General features: G+C 42.1%; 1 protein-coding gene across 3 annotated transcripts; it reads right to left on the reverse strand.

The window, feature by feature from the left end:
* Positions 1–8050: 8050 nt before the first annotated feature.
* LOC102241777 (eukaryotic translation initiation factor 2D) lies at positions 8051–9929 on the reverse strand. 3 transcript variants are annotated; one of them, XM_014537289.1, is made up of 2 exons: positions 8401–9929; positions 8051–8225 (listed from the first exon to the last, which is right to left on the reverse strand). In XM_014537289.1, exons 1-2 carry the CDS (start codon positions 9910–9912, stop codon positions 8094–8096), a joined length of 1644 nt encoding a protein of 547 aa, XP_014392775.1. In that variant the 5' UTR covers positions 9913–9929; the 3' UTR covers positions 8051–8093. The 3 variants fall into 3 exon arrangements, with proteins under 3 accessions (XP_014392775.1, XP_014392782.1, XP_014392793.1); XM_014537296.1 differs by having other exon boundaries at positions 8061–9490; positions 9725–9929; XM_014537307.1 differs by having other exon boundaries at positions 8061–9665; positions 9725–9813.
* Between the last annotated feature and the right edge of the window lie 7343 nt (positions 9930–17272).

Below are 17272 nucleotides of genomic sequence, written 5' to 3' on the forward strand. Positions count from 1 at the left end.
CTTTTAATATTTGTTAACATATTAAAATCTTAAAGCATCACGTGGGTGTTTGTTCCCCAAGGCATTCTGAGATCTACTGTGTGAGGGTGTTTCCTTTGTATATAGCAAATGGACTGATTTAAATATTACTGTATAGTTGTTCGCTCAACTTGTAGAAAAGTCTAGCTGTGTCTCATGACGTAGCAAAACTAGGTAAATTTGTCTTTCTCATAACAAGACTACTACCATTCCAGACATCAATGCTGCATTCAAAATGAGAAGACACATAGCTAGTTGGTGAGGAAAGAGGACTTTCTTTTCTAAAGCGTTGCCTTTTTATCCGGTTAGCTTCCCAGAAGGCCCCTCGGTCAGAACCGAGTCACGTGGTCATTCCAATTGTCAGGGAGAATAGAAAAGCCCTGCCCCAACTTCGTTCAGCTTCAGTCTCCTGGCAGCTGGTAGAGGGCTAACATTCCTGGGTGCAACTCCAGAAGAGAAGGATTTGCTGAAGAAATCCCAACCCGCAGAGATGAACCCTTTAACTAAAGTGAAGCTGATCAATGAGCTGAATGCATGTGAGGTCCAACTCGGTGTGGCCCATGAGGTGTCCTGGCACTCCCAGTACAAAGACAGTCCCTGGATCTCCCTTGGAGGTCTTCCTTATGAACTGACCCAAGGGGACATCACCTGTATGTTCTCACAATATGGGGGATTGTTAGCTATGTAAATTTGTTTTTCTCACTTTTGTTTTCTTTATACTGTTTCTTTGATTTTTTAAAAAATTTTCATTAAAAGAATGCTATTGTAAAAAAAGTTTCACATATGTTATCCAAATCTACATATATACAGATTTAAGTGTAAAGCGATTGTTGAGTATTGCAAAATGTGCATCAGCTGCCATGTACAACTTTGGGAATATTGTGCTAATTTGTGAGTACCTTTGGAACTGTGCATTGGAATGTGAGGGGAAATAAGAAAATAGATGCTTGGCACCATGATAATATAAAATACATTGCAGTCATGCAATCTGAAAGAAAGAATTTGATAAGTTAGTGTTCTCTTTTATCAATATGTTTCTGCTGTCCAGATCCTTCCAATATATGGAAGCAGTGTCTGTCTGCTATCCTGGCAGTGGCACCATCTATAAGAAGTCTTGTCACCTAGATGTAGTTTCCTTTTAAAGATCTGGGCAAGATATATGGAGATGTTTTCCTTGAATTACCCTTGAATTAGAGCCATGTCAGTCATGAAAGCTGAGGATTATGGGCTACTCTGGATTCCAAGTAATAGAGGGATCTCTGTATTCTTTTTAAAATATGTTTTTATTTATTTCAGAGAGGCAGGGAGCGGGGAGAGAGATAGAAACATCAATGATGAGAGAGAATCATTGATTGGCTGCCTCCTGCATGCCCCGCACTGGGGATCAAGGCTGCAATCCGGGCATGTACCCTGATCAGGAATCGAACCTTGACCTTTTGGTTCATAGGTTGACGCTCAACCACTGAGTCACAACGGCCAGGCTCTCTGTATTCTTTAATATATTTATTATTTTATATATCTATGTTTGTTACATTGGGGTTTTCTTAAATGTGAGGCCCAGGGAAGGGGCCCCTCTTCCTGGGTCTAAGGGCAGTTCTGGCTGTATCTTCAGCACTTAGACAAAGTCAGGTAGTCATAGTAGATTCCTGAGAAGTATCTGATGAAATATATTCTGTGTGAATGGGATGATTGTCTGAAAGAGATATGGCTCACCATATAGTTGGTGAATTTTAAGAAGAGGTTCATTAGAGTACAGATAGTGGGGAAAAAGCTTTCAAGGCAGAAGTTTAGAATTGTTGACCATGAAGAGATCAACATTTAGAAATGTTCTCCAAACAAAACAGAGATAAAATCTTAAATTTGCCTTTGTATGGATGTAAGGAGGGTAATTTCTACTTAAACCATGAAGGCTGGGTCCTGAGTTCAGATTGTAAGAACACTGTTTCTTCAGAGAGCAAGGGATAAATAGCTCTGTTCTGAATGGGGATTGATAGATTGATTGTGAACTTTGAAATTAACTAGAATAGGCTTTGAAGCCTGAATGTTGGAAGAAACTGTGCCAAACCAAATTGTGTGGCATGAGATAGTATTTATACATTTTCCCAAATGTTATGTAGAGGTACTGTGGGAAGTCATTGTCACTGTGGTAAAATAATACACGTTCTTTACATAACTGTCCATCAGAGGAACGGGGAGGCCCAGACCAGGGAGGTGTAGGGGTAGAATAGGATAGCAGGCCACCCTTCTTAGAGAAAAATACTTTGTCTTTCGAATTTATATCAGAGCAACTTAACCAACGGACTGCAAAGCTGGCTAAGAAGTTCTCTGTGTGGAAGTGTCCTTGAGCTATGCTTTGTCAAGACCACTTGCCTCCTACTCCTGCTTTCCTTTTCTATCTAGAGCAGTGGTTCTCAACCTGTGGGTCGAGACCCCTTTGGGGGTCGAACGACCCTTTCACAGGGGTCACCTAAGACCATCGGAAAACACATATATAATTACATATTGTTTTTGTGATTAATCACTATGCTTTAATTATGTTCAATTTGTAACAATGAAAATACATCCTGCATCTCAGATATTTACATTATGATTCATAACAGTAGCAAAATTACAGTTATGAAGTAGCAACGAAAATAATTTTATGGTTGGGGGGTCACCACAACATGAGGAACTGTATTAAAGGGTCGCGGCATTAGGAAGGTTGAGAACCACTGATCTAGAGGCTTAAGGGGAGAAGTTCTAGAAAGCAGACTTGGCAAATTTCAAGAGATAAGAGAGAAAGATAATTTTTATAGACTTGCACTTTTCCAGAAATTTTAGGTATCTGCTGAAAACTGTCTGACATTTCTTATCTGTATCTCCTGTCAAAGAAAATAACATCTGTAATGTGGAGAATCTTAACTGCCTTAGGCCTTGTAACAAACTTAGGTTGTAAACTACCTTCTGGGCTACATTGATATGGATCTACAGAATGTAGGGGAAAAGTCCTCCATTTAACTACTTGCTTAGGGGAAGAAAGAAATTTGTGGCTCTTTATCTGGGGGGGACAAAGAAATTTGGCTGTAGCTTTGGCAAGCTGTCAGAAAATGATTATTGGCATATAAAGAGAAATTCATGATAGAGGATTTTTAGGGGAGCTCAGAGATGCAATATGTCTCCAGCAGTAAAGACGTCTGGGAAATGTTGGACTCATGGTTTAACTTTCTGTGACTGTTTAACTGTCTGTAGCCTCATGTTGGGCTGAATACCCAGAAAGCCACAATGCCACCCAAAGATAAATGTCAGGTCCAGGAAGGAGGTTAATGAATGTAGAGTGTGATAACTGCCTGATGTTATCTGTTAGCTTAGAAATGCATTATTCTCTCCGTTTATCTCCATGACTACCACCATATAGTTTTACTATTAAAACCCTATAAAAAAGAGACCCTGTCTGGGGTGGGTGTGGATTTATTCCCGGCTGGCCACCACTGGCAGCAAGCAGCTGCTTTGCCTGTGTATGTAAGTTTCTCTTATTAATGCTCTTATGAATTTGAATAAGGCTGTGTGTCAGCTCTTCAGAATCAATCCTGAATTTAGATTGGGGCTTTCCCTCAACAGGATTATAATTAGTGAGATGAACTGTGGGAAATTATTTAACATCACTAGTAAAGAAATACATGTTAAAATATTAGGACACAGTTTCTCTTAATAAAATAGCAGTGAGACCTATATTCTATGCATAGCAGATTGCATTGTAAATAGATGCAAACTTTTGGAGGGCAGTTTGCAATATGTCAAGAACCAAAAAGATGTTTGTGTCTTTTGATCCAGTGATCCCCCCTTCTTTTTTTGGGGGGGTTATTCTAGAAACATTTAGAGAGTTCCTTCCATATGATAGATAGCACTCTAGAGACTGATGTTAGAGATTGTGACCCTCAGAAACCGACAGTCAGCTGGGGGAAAACACACCTATAACTAGATAATAATAATACAAACAATGAGAAGAGAAGGGAAGATGGGGGGTTAACTGCAGGTCTAGGGAGTGTGTGGCAGGGGATGGGGAAGCTTTCTTCCAGGAAATGACAACAAATTGAATCTGGAAGGATGAAGACCAAGAGGGGACAGATGTTCCAGGCAGAGCCAGAACAAGACCAGGAGGTGACTGTCCATGGTTCACCATGGCTAGATAACAGGCCTGTAAGGAATTTCTGTAACTTATCCAAACATTCTCCAGGATGACTCCAGAGCAATATTTCACACATTTAATTCTTTCCCTTGACTCTGGTTTTTATTTTCTGTCTAGAGGTACAAAGTCATCTCCTCCCTTTCCTGGGATAGACATTGGTAAATCATACCACCTTGGTCACAAACTCCCCTGTGGTAGCAGCAGGCAAGCATATGCTGTGTTCTCTGGGTCCCTTTACCTCCACGCAGGAATTCATGACCCTGAGTCCCTGGTAAGAAGCAGAGATGAGTTCTCGGGTGGGAGAGATTGGCAACTGAAGTCTGTCAATGGAGTACCTGCATGATTCTTCTATTTCCTTGGCATTTCATCTGGCAAGGGGCCCTGGAGTTACCTTGGCAGAGGGGAGAATTAGGCCATAGTATAGGCGGAAGTGATGGGACATACTCTAGTAGTCTCCAGAGAGGAATGGACTTATTCCTGCTCACCAGCATTGTCAAGAGTGAGGTGGGAGGATCTTTTTTTTTTTTTTTTAAATATTTTTATTGATTTTGGAGAGGAAGGGAGAGGGAGAGAGAAACAGAAACATCAATGATGAGAGAGAATCATAGATCGGCTGCCTCCTGTACACCCCCCACTGGGGATCGAGCACGCAACCCCGAGCATGTGCCCTTGACTGGGAATCGAACCGTGACTTCTTGGTTGACAGGTCGACGCTCAATTACTGAGCCACTGCAGCTGGGCAGAGGTGGGCGGATCTTTTAGAAGAGCCAGAGAAGCCGTAGCCAGTTTGGCTCAGTGGATAGAGCGTCAGCCTGCGGACTTAAGGGTCCCAGGTTTGATTCCGGTCAAGGGCATGTACCTTGGTTGCAGGCACATCCCCAGTAGGGGGTGTGCAGGAGGCAGCTGATCCATGTTTCTCTCTCATCGATGTTTCTAACTCTCTATCCCTCTTCCTTCCTCTCTGTAAAAAATCAATAAAATATATTTAAAAAAAATAGAAGAACCAGAGAAGGTCAGCAGACATGATTAATAGCTTAGGGATTATAACCTACAGGAAAAGTTAAAAGAAAGGCCTTGGGAAAGGAAGTTTTGCATCACTAAGAAGACTCAACATATAGTTGGTTTTTACATTCCAACTCTTCTCAAAATGGAACAATCTCAATTGGTTACAATTGAATTGACTGCATTAGTCCCAAAGGCATTCAGATAAGCAGCGCATGTGAGAAAGCACTCTCTAGTATTGAGCCATGTAGACACTTGAGCAAGGATCTGGGAGGCTCCGGAGAACTCTACAAGTAAGAGAAGCCCTGTCATCACCCTGCCACGCTGCAAAGGGCTGGATGGGCGAGAACCTAGTTTAGGAGTTTTCCTTTCACCAGGGCAGCCCCGTCTCATTCCATAAAGATTTACTTAGCATGTGCTATGGACCCTGCATCATAAGTGAATATGTATCTTTTTACTTCAAATTTCCAGATGAGGGACAATGATTCCTGTTTATGGGCTTGTGGCAAATCAGAAAGAGGTCAGAATCACAGGGAAGCCCTGAACCCAGGAGGAAGGAAGCTAGGCAGAGCCGAATGGTCAGGCTGAAAGAAAAACAGACAATGGAGAGCCCTAGGGGTGACTCAGGCTGTAGTGCAGAAAGCTAGTGAGGGCATTTGGAGAGCTGATCCAGAGTGTGGACTGTGACAAAAAATCTTGAGACCAAAGCTGTAGCGCTGGTAGTGGAAGGAGAAGACTACTAGAGGGTGAGGGTTTTTCTTTATAGAACCTGGGAGGGCATGAGAGAGGCCGTCTAAGCAGCATCTGTTCTTTTCCTCAGATCTCAGCTCTTGTTTCTCCCCCCGCCCCCGCCCACCCACCCACCCAATCAAGGGTCCCTCAGGCCCTCTTCCCTTCCTTCCAGCCAACTTTCAGAAACCTCTTCCTCACTGGGAAACCATGAATACTATTTTCCTCAGGTTCTTTGATATCCTGGCTTCAAGTTAGAGAACCCCAGGACTACTTAGGGGAAACAGGGCTTGTGGGGAGCAGTCAGGTGGAGGCTGGTGTAGGACTTATGCTTTCTGTTTAGACTTTGTTCTTCCTTAGCCTCTTCTCATCTGGATAAAGGGGGACAATCAGACCCCTTCCTCATATGACCTGTAGCAAAAAAGAGGTTCAGGGCGCGGAGGCAGTTATTTGGGGATTCCAGGAGTTGGGGCTGTTTTACATTTCTTTCTTTCCATCTTCCAGGCCATGCATGGGTCTGATTTCCCCAAGGACCACTGGGCGCCTGCTGTGGAGTCTCCCCACACATTGCTTGACGTCCTATTCAGTACTGATAGCCTCTATTTATAAGATCAAAGCCGGGCCAGTACTGATAGCCTCTACTAATGGGGTAGTAGCCTACTCAGCTCCACCACATCCATTTTCTCCCTATAGCTGGGCACTATAATAATGTACCTTAGGAGTAGGGACACTTCACACCTCTCCTGGGGCAGAATCCCAGACTCTAACTCTGTGGGATCCTCAGCCCAGGGCCTAGTAAAGGGGCCTCATGCCTGGGATCAAGACCGTGAATGTAAGGATTCTCATTGGAGGGCCAGAGGAAGCTGTGGTAACTCTTTTGTGGTACTGGGGAGAGGAGTGGGAAGGCAGGGGGTTAGGGCCCAAATGAGGTCAAGTGAGTGCAAGAGAAAGAGGAGGCTGGTGATGCTTTCTTAGTTTGTAGTGAAGCAGGTTTCTAACTGTGGGGGACTTTATTTTTATGGGTAATTTGAAGGGCTTGCCAACATTCCAGGCTGCTTCTTACCTAGCTGCCTGACTTTGGGCAGGTCACTGAAATTTTCTGAAGGTCAATTATCTCTTTATAAAATACTTGCCTTAACTCACAAGGCTGTGGTGGGAATCAGATGAAAAAAACAACTTTTGCAATCCCTAAAGCACTTTACAAATGTAAGCTATGGCAATTGCTGTACTGAGGAGCAACTAGGTGAGCATCATAGATTTTTGGGGATAAGAAGAGGTGGCCGACTGGGGAAGGGCCACTCTGTCTCCTCCTCGTAATTGCCCTTCCTGCCAGATGAGTGCATCGCCCCTGCCACATCCCAAGCTGATTTGCCCGTTTTCCAGCTTTTTTATTCCCCTTTTCACCTGGAGAATCTTCGCTGGATGCACAGTGTGGGATGGAAGTGGGGGTAGCATCTACTTCAGGGGAGCGGGGGGCTTGGTCCCACCCTCGGGTGATGCTCCCTGAGTTATGGAGCCAATTTGTTCAGGAGCCGCTGTAATAAAACTCCCAAAGGCGTGGGTCCTGATCCTGGCTGTCAGCGACTTGGCGGCTCCAACCCTCTCTTCTCCTGCAGAGGCGCCGCCGCCGCACTGGACGGCAGAGGGCGCTATGCTGCTTGCTCTGGTGATCTTTCCCTCTTGGTTCTACTTAGTAAGGCTGGCCCGGCTTTGATCTTATAAAAACCGTTTTGAGCCCAGAGGAGAACGAACAAGAAATAGATACGTAAGATTTAAATATCTCATAACAGATCAGCTTCCACGCACAAGATTTTTACCCTTCCACAGTGAAATGGCCCCACAAGCTCAGTCTCAATCTCCCTGTGGCCTTTGGGATAGTCACACTCTTTTCCAGTTTGTTCCAATCTTTTACTGCTTCAGTAAACCTCAATTTTGTGAACTTCCATTTACAGGACTTCAGATTTAACGGACAATATTTCCAGGCTGTATGCAATTATGTAAAAATTAGCACCCTGTTAATTTTAAAATGATTTTAACCAAGACTTGCTCATAATTAAATTAACAGGTTATGTTTGTTATTAATTCACTGCTATTTTATTTATTTATTTTTTAGATTAGAATAAAAATTTGTTCTGGTAAAGAATTATATATTTTTTATTTGCAAAAGCTGAAAACGCTCCTATGAGTGAGCAGCCCAGAACCTGGATTCCACGGGATCGACCACATGAAGCAAGAGTCTGTCACTTCTTCTTGCCAGGCTTGGGGGCCTTTTCGAGGCCTTGGATGTGTTTCCGAGGAAGCTGATATTCTTCAAGCAACAGCCGGCCGAGGTGGTGGACCTGGTTTCCCTGGATCTGGACCTGCAGGCTGTCCTTGGCCCCAGGGGCAGGAGTGACAGTGGTGCTAGCCTGGCATCGCTGCTGCAGGGTGGCAGCCACTGTGCATGGGTCCAGACCATAGGCCTCCAAATTCCGGACCACAGTCACCTTTTTATTGGAAGCTCTCTGTGCTAGGGTGATGTCAATGGGGCAGATTTTGCCTTTCTTCACAATGGGCTCTTGTCTGGGAAAGGTCACTTGATAGGCAGGCTGCAGTTTTCCCAAACATCTGGTCAGAAGACTGTCCCATGGAAGCTTCATGACTATGTGCTGTTCACTTTTTTCTAAGATGCAGTCACACAGGATGGGATCCAAGTGTACGAGATTTTTGTTGTCTGCATCAACCAGGTCATTTTTCTTGGCGTAGTTAATGATGATCATCCGGACCTCACTGCCCTCGAGAATGCTCCCCTTCTTATGGCCAGACTCCTGGAAGAGCAGGCTCATGCTGGCTGGGACACAGTAGAGGGGTTTTATATCTGGAGGGTGATAGGGCTGTTCCCTGCTACCCTCCTGGATAGTCTGGGAGGTCGGGGAGGGCTCAGGTATGACGAAAGATGTGATCCTGGGGTGTTTCCAGTCCACAGCCACAATGCTCTCCACCCCTTTGCTCAGCTCCTTGACCTGTATAATCTGCTCCTGCTGCATTTGCTGCAGGAACTTAGAGAGTTTTTTGTAGCTTGACTTCTTTATGTCCAGTTGCCATCCTTCAGGGCAGCAGGAGAACACATGGCTACCGAGGAACGCGCTGGTGAGTAGAGGGAGGTCGGTCTTTTTGACTCGGCACTTCAAAGCATGCAAGAAGCATTGCTGTAGCAGTTCATCCATTTGCTCTTGAAGGGTCTTGCTGTCTGCGGGGTCTGGGTTCAGGCCCCTGACGCCAGGGTCTTCTGAGGCTTCTGGTAGGGTCTTCTCCCTACACATCTGCTGATCTTCCCCATTCTCCTCCTCCTTTCTCTCCAGGGTAAGGCTCCTCATGTCATCCTGCAGGGTGGGGCCTGCCTGGACAGACCCCTTCTCTTCACTGACATCTGAGGGATCCAGGGTCAGTGGGGCAATGAAAGGTGGAGAGGATTTGTCTCCAGATCGCCACAAGTGGTCCTTGTAGGTGTGGAGCACAGAGAAGCCCCTTCCCTTCAGGCCTGAAGTCAGCATCTCAGATGTGGACATGGCAGCCACTCCGATGGCCACAGGGGCCCTGTTTCCCACCAAGACAATGGCACAGAGGTCACCCTTCTGTACCTGAGGCAGACCAGCAGGGGGCACCACTATTCCCGGCAGCATCAAATCTGCTCCCCCCACCAGTTTTTCGAGCACCAGAGGCCATGTTGTGAATGCTGGTAGAAGATCAGGATATGACCACAGGGTATACACTGTCGGGTACAGATTTTTCTCCAGTTCAAATAGGACGGGGTTACCACCACTCACGTACACAGTCACGGCATCCCCTCTGTGAGCATACAGCTTCACGATGCTGAGCTCTTCCTTCCCAGGCACCAACGCTGAGGCCTGGTCGGTCCCCAGGGCGGAGAAAGCAGCTGCCACGTCAGCTCGAAGCTTTCTCCTGTCTGATCCCTTGATGGCCGTGTTGGACTTGACCCGAAAGGCCTTAGAAAACATGTTTGCTGGAGTGGCCTGAGGAAGGGAAGAGCACAGAAGCCAGAGGCTGTCAGGAAAACGAGAGCACGGTGTCTCCCCACCCCGCAGCCCTGGGCGCAGCCATGCTGGGGCCTGGCTGGGATATGGGCCCGTGTGAAAACCGTGGCGGCGAAGCTTCGCGGCCAACCCTGGTGGCCAAATTCACTGTTACTTTAAACAAATTTTAGCTACTAAGCCATATGTGGGGGAAAACACTAGCAATGTTACTGACATCAATAAATAGTTCATATCTATTTATAGGGGTGCCAGAAGAAGAGAGAGAGCAAGATATTGAAAACCTATTTGAAGAAATAATGACAGAAAACTTCCCTACCTTGTTGGAGTCCAGCCCCAGCAGGTCCAGGGGTTCCCAAAGGTGTGGATGGAGTCGGAAAAGAAGCAATGGCACGGAGACAGCATTCAGTTGATCAGCAGCCAAGCCAGGTTCTCTAGCCAAGTTCTGTGTTTATTGTCTTGTTACATCTGTATTTATACCAGTAGATTTTAATCCTATCAATTCTATTCCTAAGGTTAGGGCGTTTCTTATCTCCATTCCAAGGTTACTCTATTGTTCTATTAAGCTATAAGGAAGTAACTGAAGGAGATTATCCTAAGTAAAGATTATGTAGCTTAAGCTTGATTGTTCGTAGTTAAAGTGATTAATTACCCGCCTGGCACTTAGTTAAGGGGTTTTATTCCCTCTCTAACTCCAGGGAAAAATCCCAACCTGGGGAAACAACCTTTATTGGAGAGGTGTCTTTGGTTAAAACACATAGCGCTAAGAAGGGGAGCAAACATATTAAGAACAGTATGCCATATACGCCAGGTCCCTTGAAACATATGCTGTGCAGATGTTTCTTCCCTGCAGCGACTGTATCAAGCAGCAAGGATGGATCGGCTTCTGGCATATTATTCATTCAACATGTATTCAGCATACATTTTTCAGGTTAATATGGTAACCCATGGGTTTCAATGAACACAAAACATTTTCTTCTTTATCATTTGTATTTTCAATTGTCTACCATTCAAACAATGCTGAGATAAATGTTCTTACATATTGTTATGTCATATATAGTTCTGTTATACTTTTGGGACAAATTCTGGAAAGTGAAAAGGCTGAATCATGGAGTATAAAAACTTAAAATGCTTATAGACGTGTCCAAATTACACCCTAGAAAGGTTGTAATAAACTCCTATTAACAGTTGTGTTTTCTCTGTGATGGCTTGTTTATATCCTTTGTTCATTTTTCTATTGAATTATATTTCTCTTATTGATTATTAGAAACTCTTTATATACTAATGATATTAATATCTTGCTTGCTAAATATTGCAAATATTTTCTCCCAAAGTTGTCTTTTATCTATGTAGATACATATATTAACCTATTCATTTATACCAGTGTTTCTCAAACTATGGTTGGTGGAATGCCTGCAAGAGAATTATGTGGAATGCTTCTTTAAAAATTGAGATTCTGGGGCTCAAGCACTGTATGAAAATCTCTGGGAGGGCAGAGGGGGGTGGGAACCAGGTGGAGGGGAGCTATGGGGGGAAAAAAGAGGAACAGCTGTAATCTGAACAATAAAGATTTATTTAAAAAATTACAGTAATACACATAGAAAACTTTTTTGTGAAATTAATTTAAATTACACAGATGTGTCTACATAACTAAAAACAGGTAAACTAATTTGTCAATATTTTAACATACACATTTGGAAAATCTGCTTTATTATATAGTGGACTTACGGCTTTAATGGAATCCCCCTTACCTGAATTAGTCTGTTATATTGAGGTTTTACTGTATAAACAAGCTAGAATGTATATCCTAGACCAAAATAACAACAATAAACCCTAGTTATTTGGCTGGTGACAAGCTCACTCCCATTCACTGCCAGCATTCCTAGGACCTGGCACACTGAAGCTCCTGCATGTGGGGTGGGGAGAACTGTGGGTTGGCAACACCCAACCTTCCAGATGCACATGTGTGTCACTTGCTCATGGAAACCTGGAAGAGCATTATTTTTTCAGAACATAACATGACCGGTAGAATATTTTCCTTGTAACATTTCCAGTACCCCCTCTGCACATAGAAGTCAGCATTACTGTTTCAAGGTTCTGGTCCTTTACTACTGGAGAGAGTGAAAATTAGTACCTGTTTATATGTGTTAGATAAACTTAGATACAAGTAAGGACAACTAGTTTAGTTTAGAAAATATAGAAAAATTTAGAACAAATTGCAAGCTCTCACTTTCAAGCAACTGCTATGGAGTAAGCACTTTAGTGAAATTGACTCATTTAACCCTCACAACAACCCACAAGGTAGATACTAGTATTTTCATTTTAAAGATAGCAGAGGCCCACATAGTTAACAGATAGTAGTGGCAGAACTAAGAGTGTCTCACTTAAAAGTCAAAGTGTTCCTATTTATTCCCAACTGCGTCTTAGAGGGAGCTGGGATGCACAGTATGTTTGGGGTAAATCCTTTTCTTCTTGCCTCGGTTTCTTCATCTCTAAAATAGGAACAATCATCCAGGATAACCAATCTGTACTATCAGGTTTATTTTCTAGGTATAATGTTATTCCCATAATGAAATATGTACTATGGAATGTGAAAAATGGAAGGGGGTATCCATTCTGGTGATTTTCATCTGTTCTATTTCCCAGGACCCCTGTCATGATGACTGCATGTGAGACACATGTTTTTAGAACATACTGAATAAACAAATATGTTGACTTTTGGCCATTTTAATTGATCACTTTGCTTTGTCATCTTGCTATGAGGAATTTCTTTTGTTATTAAGCAAGTTTTTTTTTTCATATCTCTCAACTGAAACATTCTTATAGGTGATGAGGATGTAAAAATGAATTAAGTATATTGCAGCCCCTCTGTAAGCTTATAGTCTCAATAGGTAGAGACAGCTGTACTCAAGTGTTTATAATATGAAGCAAAACCCATATACTGCAGTCAAGACCAAGCCCTGCTCTGATTAGCTTTTTCAGTGGGTTTCTAAATTTGTTGTTTCTTTTAAAAATAATTTTTTGGAGTTGGTGATAACCTTTCCTAACAGAGAGTTTCACTATAGAAAATTTGGATTCCTGGCTTTCCTTAAAATAGCCCCAAATGGAGCCACATTAAGCCACCATTATCTCAATGTAACCAGCAGCTGAAGTTGAGCAGCAGCTGCATTTCTTTTTTATTTATTTAATTTTTATTATTATTTTTTATTGCTTAAAGTATTACAAAGAGTATTACATATGTCTCCTTCCCCCGCCCCCCTTGACATCCCTCCGGCCTCCCCTGCCCCCCAGTGGCTTGTGTCCCTGCAGCTGCATTTCTTATGGGAGCAATAGTTCAGGAGGTTTTCACTGACTCTACTCCTCCCTCCTGACTTCCAGTCTGTCTGTTTATTCAGTGATGATACTTGCCTGACTCCTGTAGACATTTGTGTTATGACCCATCAAGCTTGTTAAGGTTCTGCGAGAGATCTAAACAATACTCTACCCAATCCCTGACCATCCTCCTTCTTTAAATTGTGTTCAGAGCATATCCCCAAACACACTTTTTAAGTAGTTTCTACCATAGGTTCCATCTTCAAATTTTAAACTGCCCTCCATTCCCTCCAAATTAAATCCAAATGATCTAATTGATAGGAAAGATCTTGGGCTGAGGATCTGTTTATTTGAAACAGGAATCAATACAAACTCATGTTAATGAAGTTACCCTGAATTGTCAGCATGATTTTGTCTTTAATATCAAAGGACTGCTACATATGAACTCTTATTTCGTTAGTTTAATCACCACATCAGTGTCATAGCAGCTGCTGAATCATCAGCTAATTTTATTATGCTAGTATTTGTAATCAAGAGACATTCTATGATATAGTCCCAGGAAAAAGTCTTCTGCATTGTGGCAAGAACAACTGTTGAGAATGTTGGCCACAGGGTTGCTCAAAGCCATCTTGATATCCAGCATTTGCAATTCCCCAGGGCACTCTTGTAATGTCTGCCTGCTCAGTGATAATACCTGCTAATAAAGCGATATCAACCATCAATAGCTTCCTTCACATGGATTTCCTAATGCTCTAGCTATCTATGGGAATGACAACACACATTGCTTGTTGGTATCACTTAAAGGACTGTTGTAATAACATGGTGCAGGTTATTTTACTTGCGATCAATGGAGGGAGCTAAGTAACCTGAGCTCAAATGACAATTGATGTACTGGTCTCTCCCTGATCTCTTAGGTCTGCTTTATTCTTGTATGGGGCCTCCTACATATCTCCTCTGTAGGCCATTGAACAAAAGCAGATCTTGACCCCTTTGATCAACTTTCTGGAACGAAATAGGAAAGTATAGAAAAGGCTGCAGTAATACACTTGAGGGAATCACTTTCTGAGGGACACTCTGAATGTATCACCTTGCCATTGGCACAGATATGGAAGGTGGATTGGGTCAGTAGGTCAGTAGTTAGGTCTCACCGAGGAGGGCTATTGCAGGGAGGCCTTGCAGAGACTTCCTAGGGATCTCTCTTGTCAGTTTTTTATCATTCAAGAGGGAATGGAAAGGAACTAACTTCACTGTGTTACAAACAGGGCCTTGTTGTTTGTGTTAGTCATTTTGGTCTCGAAAAAATTCTAGGATCCTGACATATCGTTGTGTATCATAATTGCCCATGAGCTTCCAGTCTTGTGATTAGAGCTTTGGAGGACACAAAATTGTCTTTATTCCTAATTTTCATTTCCAGTGCTTAGAGGAGGGCCAGGCATATCATAAAACTTAGAATGTGTATGCGGAATGAATGAATAGTTGAACATTGTTAGAACCCCTTAAGAATAAATGAAGATTTATGAAATCAAATATTCACAGCTAGGATGTGAGGATTTGGCTAAAATGCATTCTGAGCTTTTCCTATTTAATCACGTAATGGCACAGAAAAAGAGTAATTTTACACAAATTTTCATTCTTCTTCTAGACCAGTTATTTTCAGTGACTTTGTGGCTTTGAAATTTCTAGAGGTATTTTTGGTAACTATACTGATTGGAGAGGGGGTTAGTATTGGCATTTAATGGGTAAGCTCCAGTTGTGCTCAATGTACAGCAACACTGTAGAAAAGTCCTGAAAAATAAAGAATTAGTGCACTTCCTACAACTTATGATTCCCCTCTTGGATGTGGATGAGAAAATAGCTTATAATTATCTGAGTCTCTAACCAATTCCTTTATATTTTTCAGAATTTTAAAACAAAAAATTTGCTGAGATTATAACTACCATGTACTATATATTGAGGAAATTTTTACTTCTTTCTAGGTCTTTGCAAGCTCTTTGACAGATTGGGGCTGGACAGTGAGCTACAGGTGCCAAGGAGGGTTTCATCTTCCTTTTCACGGAATCTCGCTTACGTGGACTTGAGATGGATCAGTCATTGGTCCCTATTTCTCAGGGACTCTTGCTAAAACTGAGGCAGAAGCAATGAGCGTTTTAAAAATAAAAAAAATGTTTCAATTATAGTTGACATACAGTATTATATTAGTTTCAGGTGTACAATATAGCAGAATCAGCTTTTTAACATACTCTACTCATGGAATCAGAGCAAACATAATTAAATGGTCACAGAATTCTTTCATTAACCCTATGAAAAATATGAAAAACTGTCTTGGCAAGCAATTAGAAACACTTCCACAATGATGAGACTAGAGAGCTTGCTTGGTTTAACCCCTCTTTTGAACAGAATTGGATAATTATGACCAAATATTTGGCCTTGGACATCATTATTTCTACTGTTCTTGGGTCTTTTATTCTTCTCTTAAAGCATTTTTCCAGGTAGAATTTTTAATGTTAAAGCTCAAGATAAAGCTGTTTGTAAATTTATGAAATGTGTACAACTGGTGCTGTGAGATGACTGATGTTAGGGAGTACACAGATTGATATTAAAAGTGTTATTTCAATGTTAATGAGTAATCAGTGTAACAAATCTGTGGTTTCATGTGTATTATTGCTTAGAACAAAGCTGTGTGAAACAGTGAGTTGATAAAAAGGAAATAATAATACAGATGGAATGGAGCTATGGTGCAGGTTGCCTCATGTCTGGGAAGCCCTAAACAGTCAGGCTTACCTGGGTCTACGCCCTAATTGTCAGGTTTCTCAATTTGAGCCATTCCACTTATTTCCCAACAATAGTCATTACTGTGATACCTTTAGACGTTGGGGTTTTCCCTTTGATGACTTTCTGAGGAATCTTTGGCTTCTTAACTGTTAAGGTATGTTCTTCCAAAGCTAGAATGTTTTCTTGCAAGGGGAATCATCCCTTACTCCCTCTCAGTCTCCCACATGCCTCACATACTTCCTTTAGGAGGGATGAGCTTGACTGTTAAAGTGCATGGGCTTTAAAAAAAAGACAGATCAGGTTTTGACTCACAGTTCTGCTAGTCAACAACCATATGACTTCAGACAAGGAACTTGCCTTTTCTTTTCTACCAGAAAAACAGTAAAATTCTTTACATTACATAGACAAGATGGTGGGTTACTCTGGATCCTGAGCACCGGTGACCAAACTAAAAAGTGTAGAGTGTTATCAACTGGACAGAAATATTGTGAAGCTTAATCCAAATGTCTTGTATGAAATAGCTGTACCAAAGAGGTGGTAGTTTCCTTGTTCATTCCCAACACTCCTTGCATTTATTTTCATAGGCATAAAAATTGTGAATGATGCTGAGGTATTTTAGTCTGTACAGCACCTGTCAAAGCTTCCTTTTAGATTTAATGAGTTTTAGGCCTTTTGTTTTTCTATTAGACCAGAGGTTGGTGAATCTTATTGGGGACTAGTGGCCCGGTGTATGAATATGTGCACATTGAAAGGAAATTAATTAGAAGAAATATTTTAATATCGCTATTTGCCCTTTCTCTATAATAGAAATGTCAACCAAATTCACAATCGACAATGACAGATCAAAACACACACGTGCAATTGGTGCCAGCGAGAGCTTTATAGGTATTGCGCATGCACAAGTCAACTTAGCCTTTTGTAGATATAGAATAAACTTGCTTAATTAGACCTGCTTTCTGATTTAGCTAAACTTTTTCCAGCCCAGTGAAGCACCCTGACTTCTCTTTCAGGTAATTGTCAGCAACACATTAGTAAATATCAACATGAAGCAGATTATTATTGTAGATCACACAGGGAGAACAAAGGGTAAAATATTTAACTGCAACAGTGTTTGACTATATTCTGCACAGTGAGAAAACCTGAAGTCATTTTCAAGTTCCACTACTTCTTACTTCTTTTCAGTCGGGTCAAGTTTCTAAGCTTTCTAAATCTCCTTTTTCCGGCTAATGAAAAGAAAATAGGA

The sequence above is a fragment of the Myotis brandtii genome, unplaced genomic scaffold (assembly GCF_000412655.1).
Source record: "Myotis brandtii unplaced genomic scaffold, ASM41265v1 scaffold1031, whole genome shotgun sequence".
Taxonomy (NCBI): Eukaryota; Metazoa; Chordata; class Mammalia; order Chiroptera; family Vespertilionidae; genus Myotis; species Myotis brandtii.